This window comes from Mobula hypostoma, chromosome 1 (genome assembly GCF_963921235.1).
Source record: "Mobula hypostoma chromosome 1, sMobHyp1.1, whole genome shotgun sequence".
NCBI lineage: Eukaryota > Metazoa > Chordata > Chondrichthyes > Myliobatiformes > Myliobatidae > Mobula > Mobula hypostoma.
This window is the reverse complement of record NC_086097.1, coordinates 202902175-202918755: the sequence shown is the minus strand read 5'-3', so window position 1 is coordinate 202918755 and position 16581 is coordinate 202902175. Positions and strand designations below refer to the sequence as shown.

General features: G+C 37.2%; 1 protein-coding gene across 3 annotated transcripts in view; it reads right to left on the bottom strand.

Annotated features, from left to right (window-relative positions):
• Nucleotides 1-982: 982 nt before the first annotated feature.
• The window catches only part of spidr (scaffold protein involved in DNA repair), a 282041-nt gene continuing 266442 nt past the window's right edge, over nt 983-16581 (bottom strand). For 2 of the 3 annotated variants that reach the window (XM_063063232.1, XM_063063243.1), the window contains 6 exons: nt 15507-15714; nt 13976-14128; nt 8295-8388; nt 5592-5706; nt 3999-4052; nt 983-1842 (listed from right to left, as the gene is read on the bottom strand). In XM_063063232.1, coding sequence (XP_062919302.1) covers nt 1705-1842; nt 3999-4052; nt 5592-5706; nt 8295-8388; nt 13976-14128; nt 15507-15714 — 762 coding nt within the window. In that variant the 3' untranslated portion in view covers nt 983-1704. The remainder of the gene's footprint in view (nt 1843-3998; nt 4053-5591; nt 5707-8294; nt 8389-13975; nt 14129-15506; nt 15715-16581) is intronic. The other variant, XM_063063237.1, reaches the window with a different exon arrangement.

Genomic DNA, 16581 nt, shown 5'->3' with positions numbered 1-16581 from the left:
AATGTGGTCTGTTGAAAAATTATAGTCCTGCTATTGAAAATAAACAAAAATATCAGCTATGTCGAATAAGTACTTTTTGTCAGTATTTAGAACAGTGGAAGGAAATAAACACACCAACCTTCCAAGGGAAGTAAAACTGAATTGGGAGAAGGACTCAACAAAAGTAAGATGTGTGAAATAACAGTAACAAAATAAAATAATGATAAATGTCCGGGGAATGATGGTTCCCATTCAAAGGTACAGGTGTCCCCCGCTTTACGAATGTTCACTTTACGCCACTTCACTTTTACGAAAGACCTACATTAGTACCTGTTTTCGCTAACCGAAAGAGGTTTTTCACTTTAACGAAAAAAGACACCCACTTTAAATGTGTGTTTAAACTTGTGATGAAGACTATCATGACCGGGAAGCCTTGCATGGGCAGGTATGTGTGCATGCGTGTACGTGCCGATTTTTTTCTACAAATCGGTTTTGGCTAAATCTTCCTGATTCTAGGAAGTGAAACTACACTGTACATATATTATTTCTACTTTATATAGGCTGTGTATTTATCATATCATTCCTGCTTTTACTATATGTTAGTGTTATTTGCCCAGGCCTGCACCCTGGAGAGTGAAGACTTTCCAGGCGCAGATCCATGGTCTTGCAAGACTAACGGATGCCTTTACTTTAGTGTTATTTTAGATTTTATGTGCTATTTGGTAGGTTATTTTTTGGGTCTGGGAACGCTCAGAAACTTTTCCCATATAAATTAATGATAATTGCTTCTTTGCTTCACACCATTTCGGCTTACAAACGGTTTCATAGGAACGCTCCACCTTCGGATAGCAGGGAAAACCTGTATCAATGAAAATAGACAAGAGAATTGCAGAAACTTTAAATATAATATTGCAACAGTCACTTAATTCATCAACAATTCCTTTAAGTTAGAGAAATTTCATTACATGAGAAAGTCAAGTGATAGAACTAAGGAAATTTTAGAACAGTAAGCCTATTTATTTTTAGGTAACATCTGATGTTTATCACTGAGAGTGATACAATATTTGAACAAACTTCAGCTGATCATTAAAATTAGAACATGAATTTTAAAATTTGAACCCATTTGAATTTTTTTTGAATAGATGTCTAAAAGGCAGATATAATCTTCAGGAGACGTCTGATAAAATTCAACTGAAGAAAATTGAGACTCATAGAATTAGAGGGAAATGGCTGGCTGGCTGGAAAATTTGGATATTGAGAATTGGGATAATAAACAAACCTCAAATTGACAAGATGTGCCTAAACAATTCTGTGTTGCAACCACAAGTATTCAATTCATTTATAAGCTACTTATGAACTCCTATGATAGTTAGGAAGAAGATATACCCAATGAAAAATGTGCAAGGTACCTTATTTCAATTGGAGATCAATGTACAGTAAACATTTATTTATTTTCCTTCAAGTAGTCTTTTGTTTCACAACAGAAGAATGAAATAAAATAGGCTTTCTTCCGATTTTCCACATTGTTATTTCATTAACCATTATACCTCCAAAAAGATCCAAATATACAACTTAAATACAATGATACATATCCAAAGTTATTACTTATTTGCAGTACATGAGATTCAATTATTTATGGAATGCATTTATATCAGGTATTCATTATAAATATTAAACCTTAACAACCACTTTCACAATGATTGCTGATGCATGAGAGCTTAAGTTTCACTGAGGCTGAGTTACCAACTGTAGCAGACTGATTTCTTCCAGTCCAATCCAAATTGATGGATGATGTGTTACAAAATGAACAAAGCAGCTAAGAGGCCCCACCTCCTTTCCAAGAAGACTGCTTACTTCATAGCCCTATGAAGATTATATAACAAAATAATAATTGAAAAAACTGGCAATATTCAAAATATAACTTATCAATATGAATTACATATACATATAAATTTATTCATGTAAGCCACTTCATACATATATTTTGCATAGATGCGTATTCTTATTTTAAAACAACATTTTAATATATGAACAATGGAATATTTCGAGTGATTAGTTGGAATACTATGAATTATTAACAAAAGTGTTGTTCTTCTAAGCTTTACTTGGAAAGTATTTTTAAATGTTTTCACAATTTATGTGATTGCTATAGTAAATACATTTAATAATATTCTTCACAATTGTACAGTATTAAACCATTCCTAACCAGCTTTTAAAATTATTAATGGACATATTTTTTTCTAACTTTATTTCCAGGTTTATAGGAAACTGTATATTTGCTGTCAGAATTCTGAATATAATGAAGGTTATAGAGCTAGCCTGGTGTTGACTAATAATCATGCATTTTATAAACAATACAATTTGAAAACAATCTGCATTTTCATGTGTTGATTTAGACCTGTCTTTTTACAAATAATTATTCTGCAAATTATATGAAACCTATTTTGAAAACAGGTTTTGCTAAAAAAAAATTAATCAAAGGGCCAGAATATGTTGGGAATTGTAAACTGATATAAAATTTTGGATTCTTGAGAAAATATTGGAAATACTCCATGAATAATTTCCCATGTGGAGTCTGGTACAAGAGTGTAAACTTGCTGGAATTTGTCAGCAGTTAAGATGGGCAATCGCAACATTGAACCTATTCTCAGTTAGATCTGGCAGAGGAATATCAGGTGTATGCCACCAAGTGGAGAGGAATTACTGCAAGGGACCTTGATTAAGTATAAAGTAATTTACATGTTTTCAAATTAATGAAGTTTATTAAAATATTTGTTTGCCATTCATAGAAATCTAAATTCCCTACTTCAGTTTTTAAGTTTCAATTTCCTCCATTAGATTTATGTTAGAGACTTTTAGAACCCCTTAAATTCTAGACAACAATGCCTGATTGGTATGGTCCAACTAGCTGTCAGACTTTTCCTGCTATGAGCCTTTTCCAACTCATCCATGGCACAACATAATGTCATGCAAGGGTCCTCCATTATGAAGGCTTCCCCATTATGGATTGGTGCAGCTTTGACCAGCAAATTGACGCCTAAAAGCAGTAGATGGACACGGGCAAGCATACATTGTTTATGGCTGTCAGCAGGTTTGGCCCAAGATTTGCTGCTTCAGATAGTTTTATTACTGAGGATGAAATATTTCAGCTGAAAGGTACTTGATTCGTTTGTGAATTCATGGTTAACATACGAAAACTACAAGTTCAAACAAGAGATAAAGGAAAAAGATCTTTTAAAAATATACTGATTTAAAAGGTGAAGGAATGAACCTCAACTCTTGAAAATAACTTCCAATGCCAGGGAGGTTTTATTTTAGATATAGAATCTGACACATTTAAATTGGATCAGCAAAGGAAACCAGTGCTATGTATTTCCAAGTGTAATTATTCTACTGGCCATAGGTATTTTTCCCCTAACTTCCAGTGGGCAAACTCATTTCCCAATAATTACTTTTTCTGATTTTCTTTGCTTGTCCGGCTGTTATTTGACCACTGTTGAAGTCCACCAATTTCTTAACCTTCTTTTTAAAAGATGCTCCTTAAAACTGTTTTGATATGGTACTTCAGCCTTCAGTGTCTCCAAATTCAGGAATGATTACATAAGTATCAGTTATGGATTTGCAGAATGCAGAATGGGAGAATGTAGGAATTTTTATAATTTCAGTTTGCTGTTGTTTTATTGTAAAGATACTCAAACTTTTGAGTTTTAAAACATGGAATGCTGAAAAGCTATACAAGCAAAGGTGTATTTAGATAATTTCCTTGTAGAAATAATAATTATAATTAATAAAGCAAGTAATATTAGTCTGTCAAGATATTAAATCTGTAGTGTATCTGGATGTTCTAAAGTTGCTTAATGATAGCTTTGGAAAACTCCAGCGTGGGTGAAATCCCTAAATTAATGTGTTTTAAATGTTTGAATGCAGCCATTTCTATCATTAACTAATTCACATACCAAAAATAGTTTTGCCACAAAAAAATTGTTTGTTAACTTCAACTGTTCACAGAACTAACTCACCTCTTCATCCCTGGAGGAATGCATCAGCAAGGAAGATATGCTTGGTTCCCGTAGCTGTATTGGGAAATAAGATCACAAACAAAATGTATCAGGCTTATGCACATACTATATTTATTCATTAGGAAGAAGAAACTCTTCATCACTTTTCTACTGCCGCTGCCTAAATCAACACTAGTTTAGCCTTTAATTTACTCTTATGCCCCAGCCTGTTTCATCCAATGCAACCTAATCCCATTACAACACTTCCTAAAAGAAAATCTGGAAATTATCTTAATATCAAAAGCAGTTTTTTTTTAACTTAAAAAGGCAACTTCAGTCAGCAGTGAAAATTTTTAATATGGCAGATAAGTAAGGTAAACTATGTATCTACTCACCTTCCCAAAAATTTTGGAATTATTGCCAACTTCATTAGAAGTCACAATTTTCTATCTGGATTACTGACAAAGGAACTTAAAACTTTAACACTCTTTGGTGTCTGAGATTAAGCTCAAAGATTTAATGTGAAATTAAAATAGTACAAAAAAAAATCATAGCAAAGCTCTTCAGCCAAAGGTACAAGAAATTCTTTTAAGTCCTAGCACACACAAAAGTACATTTATTTCTTAGCCAGCTGCATGCAGTATTAATACCATTGAAGTATTGCCAGATACAAACCAACTATATCAGAAGAGAGTTTAGAAATGTTAACTGAATTTATAAACATTTCAAATGTCTTAATTTTTCAGTATTAATAGTTTGCTGATTTTCACTCTTTTTTACATTTAATATTTGCAATTTCCCTCTCCACCTGCATCATGTAAAATATTCCATATATAAATATGCATTAAGGCAGACGCCACAACTGCAGCTATAATTCAAGCAGAAAAGACCTCAATGTATAGTTACAACTCAGAACTTCTGGTTCTCAACTCCAAGTTCAATTCAATGAAACTTAGCAACTCCATCACCAATGGGTATCTTCAACAGATATTTGACTCGGTTATACAAAAGGGTGGGAAATATGACGTTTAATTTTATTGGGTTAAGCAATAATTACTGCTGGTCCACATATGTAATTCAATCCTGTCACAGTAGTGATCTTACACGCAAAGATTGTTAAAGTTCTGAAGCTTATGCCTCTAAAAAACCCTTAATGGTAGGTTAACTGGCCACTGTAAATTACCCCTTGGAATAGGTAAGAGGCAAAAGGATCAAAAGGGCATTGATGGGCATGTGACAGAACAAATTACAGGGTTACAGAAAAGTGAGAGCGGAATGGGACTGATCAGATTGCTCTGGTGGAGTCAGGCATGGATCCATTCGGCCCAATGACTCCCATCTGTACCAGAAAACATAATGGGTAAACTCAGCATTAAACAAGTAAATGTTTTATTGTAAAATGGTATGGAATCCAAAACTGACATTAAGTACTGAATGTAACAGCATAAGTTTAAAAAAAGAAAGTATTTGTTCTACAAGTCTTTCAACAAAGGTGCACAACACCAAGCAACAATTTTCATTTCCAGTGACTGTTTAAGATAAAATTACATGCTGATATGAATGTTGTTAATGTCATATGTACTAATTTCCAAATAATCCATGAACTTTAAATACCTTAATTTTTATGGTACTGTTTGGTAGCTCTGAACAATGCAGAAACACTTCCAACTGGATCTTTGTTAAAGGTGTCATCACAGACTGAGTACATTGATGACAGTAAAATAGTTCACTGTAACATGAAAAATCTGACTTTTAGAAACTAAGAGAAATACTATTTTGATGAACAAATAGTAATAAGGCAATCTTAGCATGATGTATCCAAGCATCGTAGAGGAGAGTTATACATCATGGCAGTAGTCCGTTTAACCCATCGACCAGCCATCCGTATTAGCCCCACCTTCCAACACTTGCCCCTTAGCCTCCTTTGCCTATACCAAGGTGATTCAAGTGCTCATTAATTTCCATTCCTGCTTATTTCTCAGCCCATGAACAAAACATTTATAGTTTCACGTATTTGGAACAAACACTTACTTCACGTTGCTCACTAACACTGTTGGAGTTTCAAAGTACAATCCTCAGTCTTGCTCTGAAAGCTATGGAACCCTTATCAACAGTTCTGTGACTTCAAATAAGAGACTTCAGGACATCAATCAACTGAAATAGTCAGTGATTTTCTGCATACATATTGTAAACTTAAATTTTTGTTTCAACCATTTTCAATGTTACAGGAAAGCTGCTCAGATCCCGAGGAACGTATAGCAACCAATATAATTTATTGTTTTCATGAGAAACGTTCAGTGTGAATGAACTCTTTAATGGAAACCTGCTACCAGTTGCGTAGTGTATGTCAAGGTTTTCTGCTGGGCCTATGTTGTTTGTGATACATATTAACAACTCATGTGAATTTAGGAGATATGATTAGTAAGACTGTGGATCTTACCAAAGTTAGTAGTGCTGGGGATAGTAAGGGAATTTATCTAAGATTACATGGGATATAGATCACATGAAAAGTTGGATGGAGCACTGGTAACTGGAATGTAATTCTAATAAGTGTAGAATGATAAATTTTGGGAAACAGGCTAATATCAGGGAACTCACTCCTCTGTCCCACCTCTTTACCCAGTCTCTCTCCTTTTATTCATGTCTTCCAACTATGATCATTACATACCTATCTACTCTGTTTCATCACCCTTGGCCCCCCTTTCTTATCCTCTCCAGTTGCTTCATTTTGTCCATCATCATTCCTCATCTGGCTCAATCTAAAACCTACCAGCCCCTGCCTCCACTCTTCCCCACCTGGCTCCGTCTGCTCATCAGCCTTCTATGTCTGATAAGACCCATCACTTTCCAGCTTCTGTCCAACTCCTCTCCCTCACTTCTGTATACTTGCTATCTGTCGTCTATACTCTCAACCTGAAAAATTGACCTTCCCTTTGCCACAGCAGACTCCAATCGAGATGTTAAGTTATTCCAGAAATTTATATTTTTACTCTAGATGTCAGTGCTTGAAGTTTTTTTTTTGTCTTCTGTTTGTGTCTAAGGTTGAGGGAGATCTTTTGTGTCCTAAGATCATCAGTTGCCATCTTCTGAACCATGATGTTTATTCCAGCATAGCTTCGAGCATAATCCTTCCTAGGAACCTGGCTCCTCACATTTTGGCAGGGCTGAGTGCAGTAAAGGGGCTATTTCAGCACACAGCTGTTCAGACTCCAAAACTCCCAGAGTCACAGACAGGCACTGCATTCAGTGTGATCAGGGTCACTGTGAAAGTCCTTGACACTCCAAAACAGTCAGTAACATTTGCAGCAAGTTTTTTAAAAAATACAACCTACAATACAAAAAAATCTCAAAATATTTAAAAAATTAAAGTAGATTAAATAAAAAGGAACCTTTTTCCACAACACTCTATTTCTTTCAAGTATTTGAAGAAGTGTACCTTATTTATCCAGCACAAGTTCAGCAGTACTCTGATGAACTCTTAGTGAGGAATTCACCAGAGCAGCACACAAGATGAAAACTTCTACTGTCAATTTAAATCCATGACAATACTTAAAGCAAACTTCCACAAGGATGCCTAGATAAGTTACAGTACAAAACCCTGTTCAGAACCCAAGATCTCTCCCACTATTTTTGTTTTAAAGAGACCAACACAAAAATTCTAACTTTTAATATCTTTATCTCTCCTTTAAGGCTACATTAGATAAATTCACGCAAACACGAGGAATTCTGCAGATGCTGGAATTTCAAGCAACACACATAAAAATTGCTGGTGAACGCAGCAGGCCAGGCAGCATCTATAGGAAGAGGTACAGTTGACGTTTTGGCCCGAAACATCGACTGTACCTCTTCCTATAGATGCTGCCTCGCCTGCTGCATTCACCAGCAACTTTTATCTATTAGATAAATTACATATTTCTTGTAATTTTTATATATATATACACACACACACATATATATATATATATATATATACACACACACATGCTACACCAGAAGAAATAATTAATGTTCTCACATTTAAGGCAGAGATAGATAGGTTCTTGATTAGCCAGGGCATCAAAGGGTATAAGGAGAAGGCAGGGTAGTGGAGATGACTGAAAGAATTGGACCAGCCCATGATTAAATGGCGGAACAGACTCGATGGACCGAATGGCCTACTTATGGTCTTATAGAATGGCAGAGCAGACCCAATGGGTTGAATGGCCTAATTCTGCTCCTATGTCTTATGGTCTAATAAGGCAAGACTATTAAACAAAAATGGTGCCAGTTAGTTTCTAAGTAATCACCACATTATATGACACATTTTCAAGTACTAACCATTCCCCAGGCAACTTTTCCAATTTTCCATTTCCACATTTGTTACAAACTATCCAGGAGAAAGCAGTGGTCTCATCCACACCAACCACAGTTCCTGAAAAAAAAAGACCCTGCTCATAAACATGCAACTAAATCAAAATGAACAGATATATACAAAACAGTAAATGTAATGTATTTATTTGTTTGTTTCTGCTGTAATAAATCAAACAGTAAAACAATTATTAAAGATTACTTTAAAACATCCGACATCTATAATAAGCTCACAAATAATTTCTCCCAAGGTAATAAATCTTGTATCTTGCCTTCATCTCACTCTGTCAACATAACCTTTTTCCTCAAAGTATTTAATTTAGCTTCCCTTTTAAGTAAATCTTCAATATTTTCTACACATACTCCCTGTAGTAGCAATGTCACATTCTCATTGTTCTCTGGTTGAGGGAGTTTTCCAAGTCTATTCTATCAAAGTATTTGTAATTTTAAAGTATTTTATCAGATCAATATTTAGCCTTCATAAAGTTAGTTAAAGTTAATGTCTGTCCCAAGCCTTATAGGCTCATCAGGCTGGTGCTTATGCCGGTTTCCGTGGCGTGAAGCGACTGAGAGTACGAGAGTCCACCCCAGATAGGCCGCCAGTCTATCGTGAGGTTAACCCTCAGCATTTTGCCAGTACCCCTTTTCAGCTGGGTGGATTGGAGCAATGTGTGGTTAAGTGCCTTGCTCAAGGACACAACGCGCTACCTCCGCTGGGGCTTGAACTCACGACCTTCAGATCGCTAGTCCAATGCCTTAACCACGCACCACACATTTAGCCTTCATATTTCAGGGAAATGTCCTTATCATAATGGGCTCAGATTATGCTTCATCCAGTTTGTTGCACTTTCTTGCCCTCCTTGGTTTCCCCAAGGGAATGCTTGCCTAGCATCCACTAGTTGGGCTGAAGGGCCTTTATCTATGTTGTATTGCTCTGTGACTCAAAGTGATCTGGCCCTTCTAAATTCTGAAGCCATTTGAACAGACTGTTACAGTTCAATCTATTTAAACTATTCTGTTAATGCACCCAGTAGATAATCTACTTTATTATATGAATTTGTTCAAGTTCTTTGGGGGTGTAAACAGTGAAAGTCAATAGAGGAGAACCTGTAGATGCAGTGTGCTTGGACATCCAAAAAAGCGTTTTACAAAACGCCACATCAGAAGCTGGTGCATAAATTGAGAGCACATCTAGTTTGTTAGCAGGGACTGAAAATTGCTATCACATAGAAAACAATGGAATTGGAATAAATGAGATTTTTTCATGCAGGAAGTATGTAATGAGTGGAGTATTTCAGGAATCAGTTCTTGGCTCTCAATTATTAACTAATTATATTATTGACCTTGAGGAAGGGGTGAAAGGGTTGTCCAAGTTTGTTGATGACACAAAAGTAAGTGGTAAGGCACATTGCAGTGAGGATATTTTGAGCCGATAACATGTTATACATAATTTGAGTGATTGGGCAATAATGGAATCCAATGTGGAAAGTATGAGGTCATACACTTTGGTAGGAGGAATCAGAAGGTGGTTATCTAAACTGAGATAGCAAACAAGTAAAGTACAGATGGATGCAGGTTTCTATTGCCTGGATCACAAAAAGGTGGCAGGCAGACACAGCCGTAGTTCAGAAAAAGGCAAGTTTTGATACAATTGTATAGTGTCGATGAAGCTACACAGGCAGCTTTAGACATAGCTTTGTTCCTCTGACCAAAAATAGGATATTGTAACACTAAGGCAGTCCAAGGAAGTTTGGCTGGGCTAATTCTTGGGATGTGAGGGTTGTCTTATCAAGACAGGCTAGAAAATTTGGGCCTGTACTCCCTAGAGTTTAGAAGAATGAGTGGTAACCTTATTCAGATATTTGAGATCCCAAGGAGTTTAATGTGGTAGTTGCTGAGCTGTTTCCATCATTGGGAGAGAATCCGTGAGGCACCGTTCTGTAAAGAGTCTCTGTACATCCTTGCCATAGAACGTGTGGGTTTTCCAGGGTGTTCAGGTTTCATCCCACAGTCCAAAAACATACTGGGTAGATTAAGCGGTCAGGGTAAATTATCCAGTGATTAGATTAGGGTTAATCAGGGTTGTGGGGTTGCTAGGTGGTGTGGCTCGAAGGGCTGACTCTGTGTTTTATTGCTAAAATAAAAGTAAATAAAAATAAGTAAAACTCTACCCTTCCAGCAGAAAAAAAATGCTTTGGTATTCAACTCCATTCCTGTTTGTGGAGATACATAAAATTAAAGAGGGCCACCTTCTGCAATCAGACAAGAGTGAAGAAGTGGTTCATTGTGGTTATTTGCAAACAGGCAAATATTTACTGTTTTGCAGCTTTCTGATCTATTGATTAAATACAAAAGCAGAATGCCTGAGTCACCAATTATAACAATTATGAAACTTGGTCATCAACACATAAAATCTGTTTAAATAAATGCAGATAATCGGGTAAATATTCAGCAGGTCAGGGAACTGCTGTGGAAACAGATGCTGCTTGATATGCTGTGTGCTTCAAGATCTTTTGTTTTACTCTCAGGTTTTCAGCATCTGTGGTATTTTTGATTTTCACTGTGGACAACTTTGCAGTTCATTACAGGGAGCTGAATCCAGACATCCCACCCTGCAAAAACTCATTTCAGGGAGGTAGCATCATCAATTTGCAGGGGACTCCAAGAACTTCCGGGAGAGGTGGGATGTCTGCAATAGAGTAGCTCCTTAGCAGCTAGCCAGCTAGTTTAAATAACGTTCGCTATGCTAATGAATGAATGACACCTGTTAAACTCACCTCAACATGACTTTTACATTTTAACCCACCATGGGCAATAGAAAAGTCACTGTTGCAAACAGTGCAGCGAGCAACACTGTCATTATTTTTGACCGCTATTAGGCAGGGGTATATTTTAGTGTAGTCTGGGGTGACGTACGTTTTATATTTTCTTTTTTTGGAACACTCTGCCAGCACGCACGCACGTTCTTTCTTTCTTTTTCTCTCTCAAAAAAATTGATTTCTGGGATATTGTATAATTTGCGGGTATCAGGGAGCCACTATTAATATGCGGGAGACTCCCGGAACTTCCGGGAGAGGTGGGATGTCTGTGAACCTCATCAATTGACGTCATGTCCTTAATTCACAAGACACAAGCTTTGCCTTTACCCTCAGATGCAGACACCATACAAGAACTTAAAAACAGTATCTTCATTTCCTTTATAGCCAATGACTGAGTCGTTCTGCCTGGTATGGATGTCAAAATGCAATATAACGTGACACTGTGATACCATTTTCCTTTTCCAAAATCAATCTATCTTTCCTTTCCACAAAGCCCTCCACTTTTCTTTCATCCATGCACCTATCTAAGAGCCTCCTAAATGTCTCTAACGTATCGGCCTCTACCTCCAGCCCCAGCAGTGCATTCCAGATACCCACCACTCTCTGTGTAACAAAAATCTACTTTTGACATCCACCTAGTTTTTCCTCCAATACTTTAAAAGGACTGTATGTTTTCTCATATCAGCCAATGCCACCGTAGGAAAAAGGTGTTGGCTGTCCACTCTATGCCTCTTATCATCTTATACACTTCTATCAAGACTCCTCTCTTTCTCCTTTGATCCAAAGAGAAAAGCTCTAATCCAAGCAGCATCCTGGTAAATGTCTTCTGCACCTTATCCAAAGCCACCATATCCTTCCTATAATGAGGCAACCAAAACTGAACACAATATTCCAAAAATGATCTAACCAGAGTTTTACAGAGATGCAACATTACCTTGCGCATCCTGAACTCAACCCCCAACTAATGAAGGCCAACACAACATATGCTATTTTAACCACCATATTAATGTGCATGATGACTTTGAGGGATCTACAAACTTGGATCACAAGATCCCTTTGTTCCTCCATACTGCTAAGAATCCTGCCATTAACTCTGTACTCTGTCATCAAGTTTAACTTTCCAAAATATATCACTTGACACTTTTCCAGACTGAACTTGACCTGCACTTCTCAAGCCAGCTCTGCATCCCATCACTTTCACACTATCCACAACATCACCAACCATCATGTCATCTGCAAACTTACTAACACTGCCTCCATTTCCTTCTTTGACATTTATAATTATCATAAAGGGCAGGGGTCCCAGCACAGACCCCTGCGGACCACTGGTCATTAACCCCCAGGCAAAATACTCTCCTTCTACAACCACCCTCTCTCTTCTCCGGGCATGCCAATTCGGAGTCCACACAGATAAGTTTACCTGGCTCCCATACCTCTTGACTTTCTGAATGAGCCTACCATGCAGAATCTTGTCCAATGCCTTACTAAAATCCGTATAAACCATATCCACTGCCCTACCTTCATCAATTTGTTTTGTCACTTCCTCAAAAAAATCAGTGAGGCTCATGAGGCACACTTTCCACTCACAAAGCCATGATGCTGGTCCCTAATCAAACTACATTTTTCCAAATGCTCGTAAATCATGTCTCTAAGGACACACTCCAATAGCTGCCTATCCACTGGTCTATAATTTCCCTGATTATTCCTGTTACTTTTCCTGTACCTTTTTATGTTCAGATATTTTCAAAATCTACCGAAGCCTTTTCTTATATATAGTATTTTAATGTTTGTCTCTCTGTCTAAAGTCTGCTAATGGCTCCTTTACAAAGTGTTTCAGGGTAGAGAAGCAGATAAAATGATCTCAGAGGCATAAAGGGCTCCGGAATCTGGAACAAAAAATAAGCAGCTGCTGGAGGAAAGGTCTGAACCTGAAACATAGGCTGTCTACTCCTTCCACAGACACTGCCTGAGTCACTGAGTTGTTCCTACATTTTGTTTTACATAAAATGACCACTTGGAATTAGTCATGGAATGTATGTGTCCAAACTCCATAGTAAAAACTCAGTGCAATGAATATATTTATTTTGACAAACTTTAAATACCTTCGTCAAGAAAGAGATTCTAAGATCACAACAACACCAAAATAGAAAGCAATTGCACCCTAATGAATTAGTATCTGCTTTTGTAAATAGAGCTTCATTCCCCAGAGTCTGTCCATATCCAGCTCCATTCCCCAAAGTCTGTCTGTACCCTGTTTCTGTGCTTCAGGGACCGTAGATTTACAATAACAACACAAGTTTCATCAACACCAATGACATGGAGAGATTGATTCCCACTAAACAAATGGATATGGAAACTGGTTTGCACCAAAATGAATTTTCACTCAAACCCTCAGACTTCATTTTAAGATTAGGGTTCATTTAAATTATGTCAAAGCAGATGCCTGTACTATTAAGCCAATACAAAATTGATGGTAATCTAGAGGTAAGTTTTAGATCAGAAGGAAAAGCACAGGAAAGAAAGGTGTCAGGGACTAAGTGGAACACATTGGAAGCAGTGATTGGAAGGGTGACACCCTTTGTCAATTAAGGTGGTGATAGCTGAATACAATAATCTATAACAGCCTATGGCTGAATGTGCATCCAAGAAAAGCACAACTGCATCTCCTATTTCTTGCTTTGATTAGTGGCTCTTAAAAAGAATTACCTTATTCCTCAGTCAGGCTGAGCATCTTGAAACCTTTTCACACCAAAACAGATGACTAAGTTCAGAGTATTTGAGAAATATTGTTGCTATCATACATGATCAAAATAGTCAGGAACATGGTCTCACCTTGAACTGTACATATGGAATTTACTTTGGTCATAGCACTGAGTTCATCAAGGATAACTTTTTGTGTCGATGTAGACATTTCCTGATTTTCATTACACTGAGACACTGACTTCTGGAGTGAAAGTACTGTACCCTCAGCACAAACAATAGAACCTAAAAAATAAAAGGAAATGGCTATGATCATGACATGTTATTACATGAAAATGAAATTATTTTGTAGGACATAAGTAAGAGCATCACAGGTCTTTTCCCCTTCTGTGACTATGCAAGTCTAAGGATAGAGGCACGATTGCTGAAATATAAAAATAGCATTTTCAAATCAAGGAATGTCTGCTAAAGAAACTTCATTTTCTCTAATTGCCCATCTTTTTAAAAGTTATTACAAACAGTAAACAAATGAAGATTGAGAATGTTCAACATATGGCAGACTACTCCTTCCTGTCCCTCCAAAATTTGGCTTATTCTCCTCTGAAAGAGTTCAGGGACTGATGCGATGCCAAAAAGGAGTCTCTTGAAAGCAAGGCATCTATATGGTCTGCTAAATGTTGTGAGCTTCTGTGACTCAGGAACTAAACAGATCTGCAAGAACATTGAGTTTGCATCTGGTTTGGTGAACAACCTTGCTCCACTCAGCATACCCAGTGTGTGCTCAACAGAGGGCACTGCATTATTCAATTTAATTAGATCAATACGGATCGTCACTGTGCCATCTGGGTTAGGAACAGGAACAATGCCCGCACATCAGGCAGTAGGTCCATTACTCTAGTTATGATATCAAGCGTCTCCATTCTCTCAAGTTCAACTTTGACCCTGATCATCAATGGGACTAGCATATGCTTCACTGTGGTCAGAAAGTAGGGCATCACTCCTGGCCTCAGTTGCGTAAGGTACTCTTCTTTTAGTACCCCAGGTCTGTGAACAACTCCCCTTATTTCCCTTAATATCCAACTGTGTCTTAAAATTTATTTAGTGAGGTAGCCTTTACCACTTCCCTGAGCAGGTAATTCCACAGATTCACCATATGAGGGGAACCTTCTTCACTCAGAGGGTGGTGAGAGTGTGGAACGAGCTGCCTGCACAAGTGGTGGATGCGATTTCGATTGCAATGTTTAAGAGAAGCTCGGATAGATACATAGATGAGAAGGGCCCGGATTAGTTCAATGAGAATGGGCATTTTAAATGTTTCAGCACAGACTAGATGGACTGAAGGGCCTGTTTCTATACTGTAGTTTTCTATGATTCTATTTAATTATTTATCCCGTCAAAACACCCTCCATAAAATCTATGTATTTGATCTGACTTCAAACTAAACTCCATATGGACTAGCACCCATTCCTCTAGATTCTCACATATTGAGAATGTAACATATCTCACAAGTTGTTCAACGCATTTCACTTTGCAGAATTTTCCTAGTTCTAATCCTTTCATGATTCTGTATTTTAATGATTCATGATTTTCACAAATCCTTAGGTTCATAAAGCAACACCTTAAGAAATATCCCCTAAGAATCCTTTAGTGAACTAGGCCTTACCTTTTTCAACGATGGCATCTTTGAAAATTATGCTGCTGGATATTTCACCATCTAGTGTTTTAGTAACCTCAATACCTGGTATGCAGAATGAGGTTATACAAACTGAAAGGGTTCGAGGAAGTCCATCATCAAGACTTGCAAACTGTAGTGTTGAATCAGTCACAAAAAGCCAATTATTGTTATCTGACAGTTGACTGAGATTTTTGTTCTGTGAAGAAAGTATAAGTTGCATTAAGTACTTCTAAACTTGTTTAATACCCAAGACAGAAATAGTTTTAAAAGCCTTTATGTACTGATATAACAAGTGTTATGTGTGATAAATTTGCTGTCACTAAAATTAATTGCCAAGTTAAATTAAAATTAATGGGCTCCTGTCCTGCAGTTTCTCCTCATCTATTTTCACTCAACTCTACGTGATTGTAAATTTTTCAGTATGAGCCCCTCTCAACCTCCTCTATTCCAAGAACAATCCTAGCTTTTCCAGTCTTTCCAGGAAAGTCAAAATCTTTACCCCTCTAATCTCATTTGAGCACATCTCTTCTGAACCTTTTCTGCTTTGTTACATCCTTCTTAAAGTGTGTTGCTTAGAACTTGATACAGTACTCCAGTTGTAGACAAACTAAAGAGCTATTGTGATCTTTATTCCTATACTTTACACTTCATTTATAAAGCCAAGGATCCCAAATACCTTTTTAAAACTACTTTCTGTAGGCTGGAGAAGAGGAATCTGAGGGTGGTATATAAAACTATAATAGATATAGACAGGGTAGACAGTAATAAGATCTTTCTCTCTTGCACTTGTCTAAGACAAGAGGGCATAGGTCTAAGGTGAGAAGTAGGACGTTTGCGGGGCATTTTGAGGGGAAAATCTTTCACACAGGTGGTTGGATTCTGGAATGTGCTGCCTCAAAAGATGGTGGAAGCAGATACCTTTATGACTTTAAAAAAAAAGTACTTGAGTCACTGGGACAAGGAAGTCTTTGAAAACCTTATGCAGGTAAATGTGATCAGTGTACATACTGTAAGTATGATACAGTCATGTTCACGGTGGGCTTCAGAGCCTGTTTCTGATTCA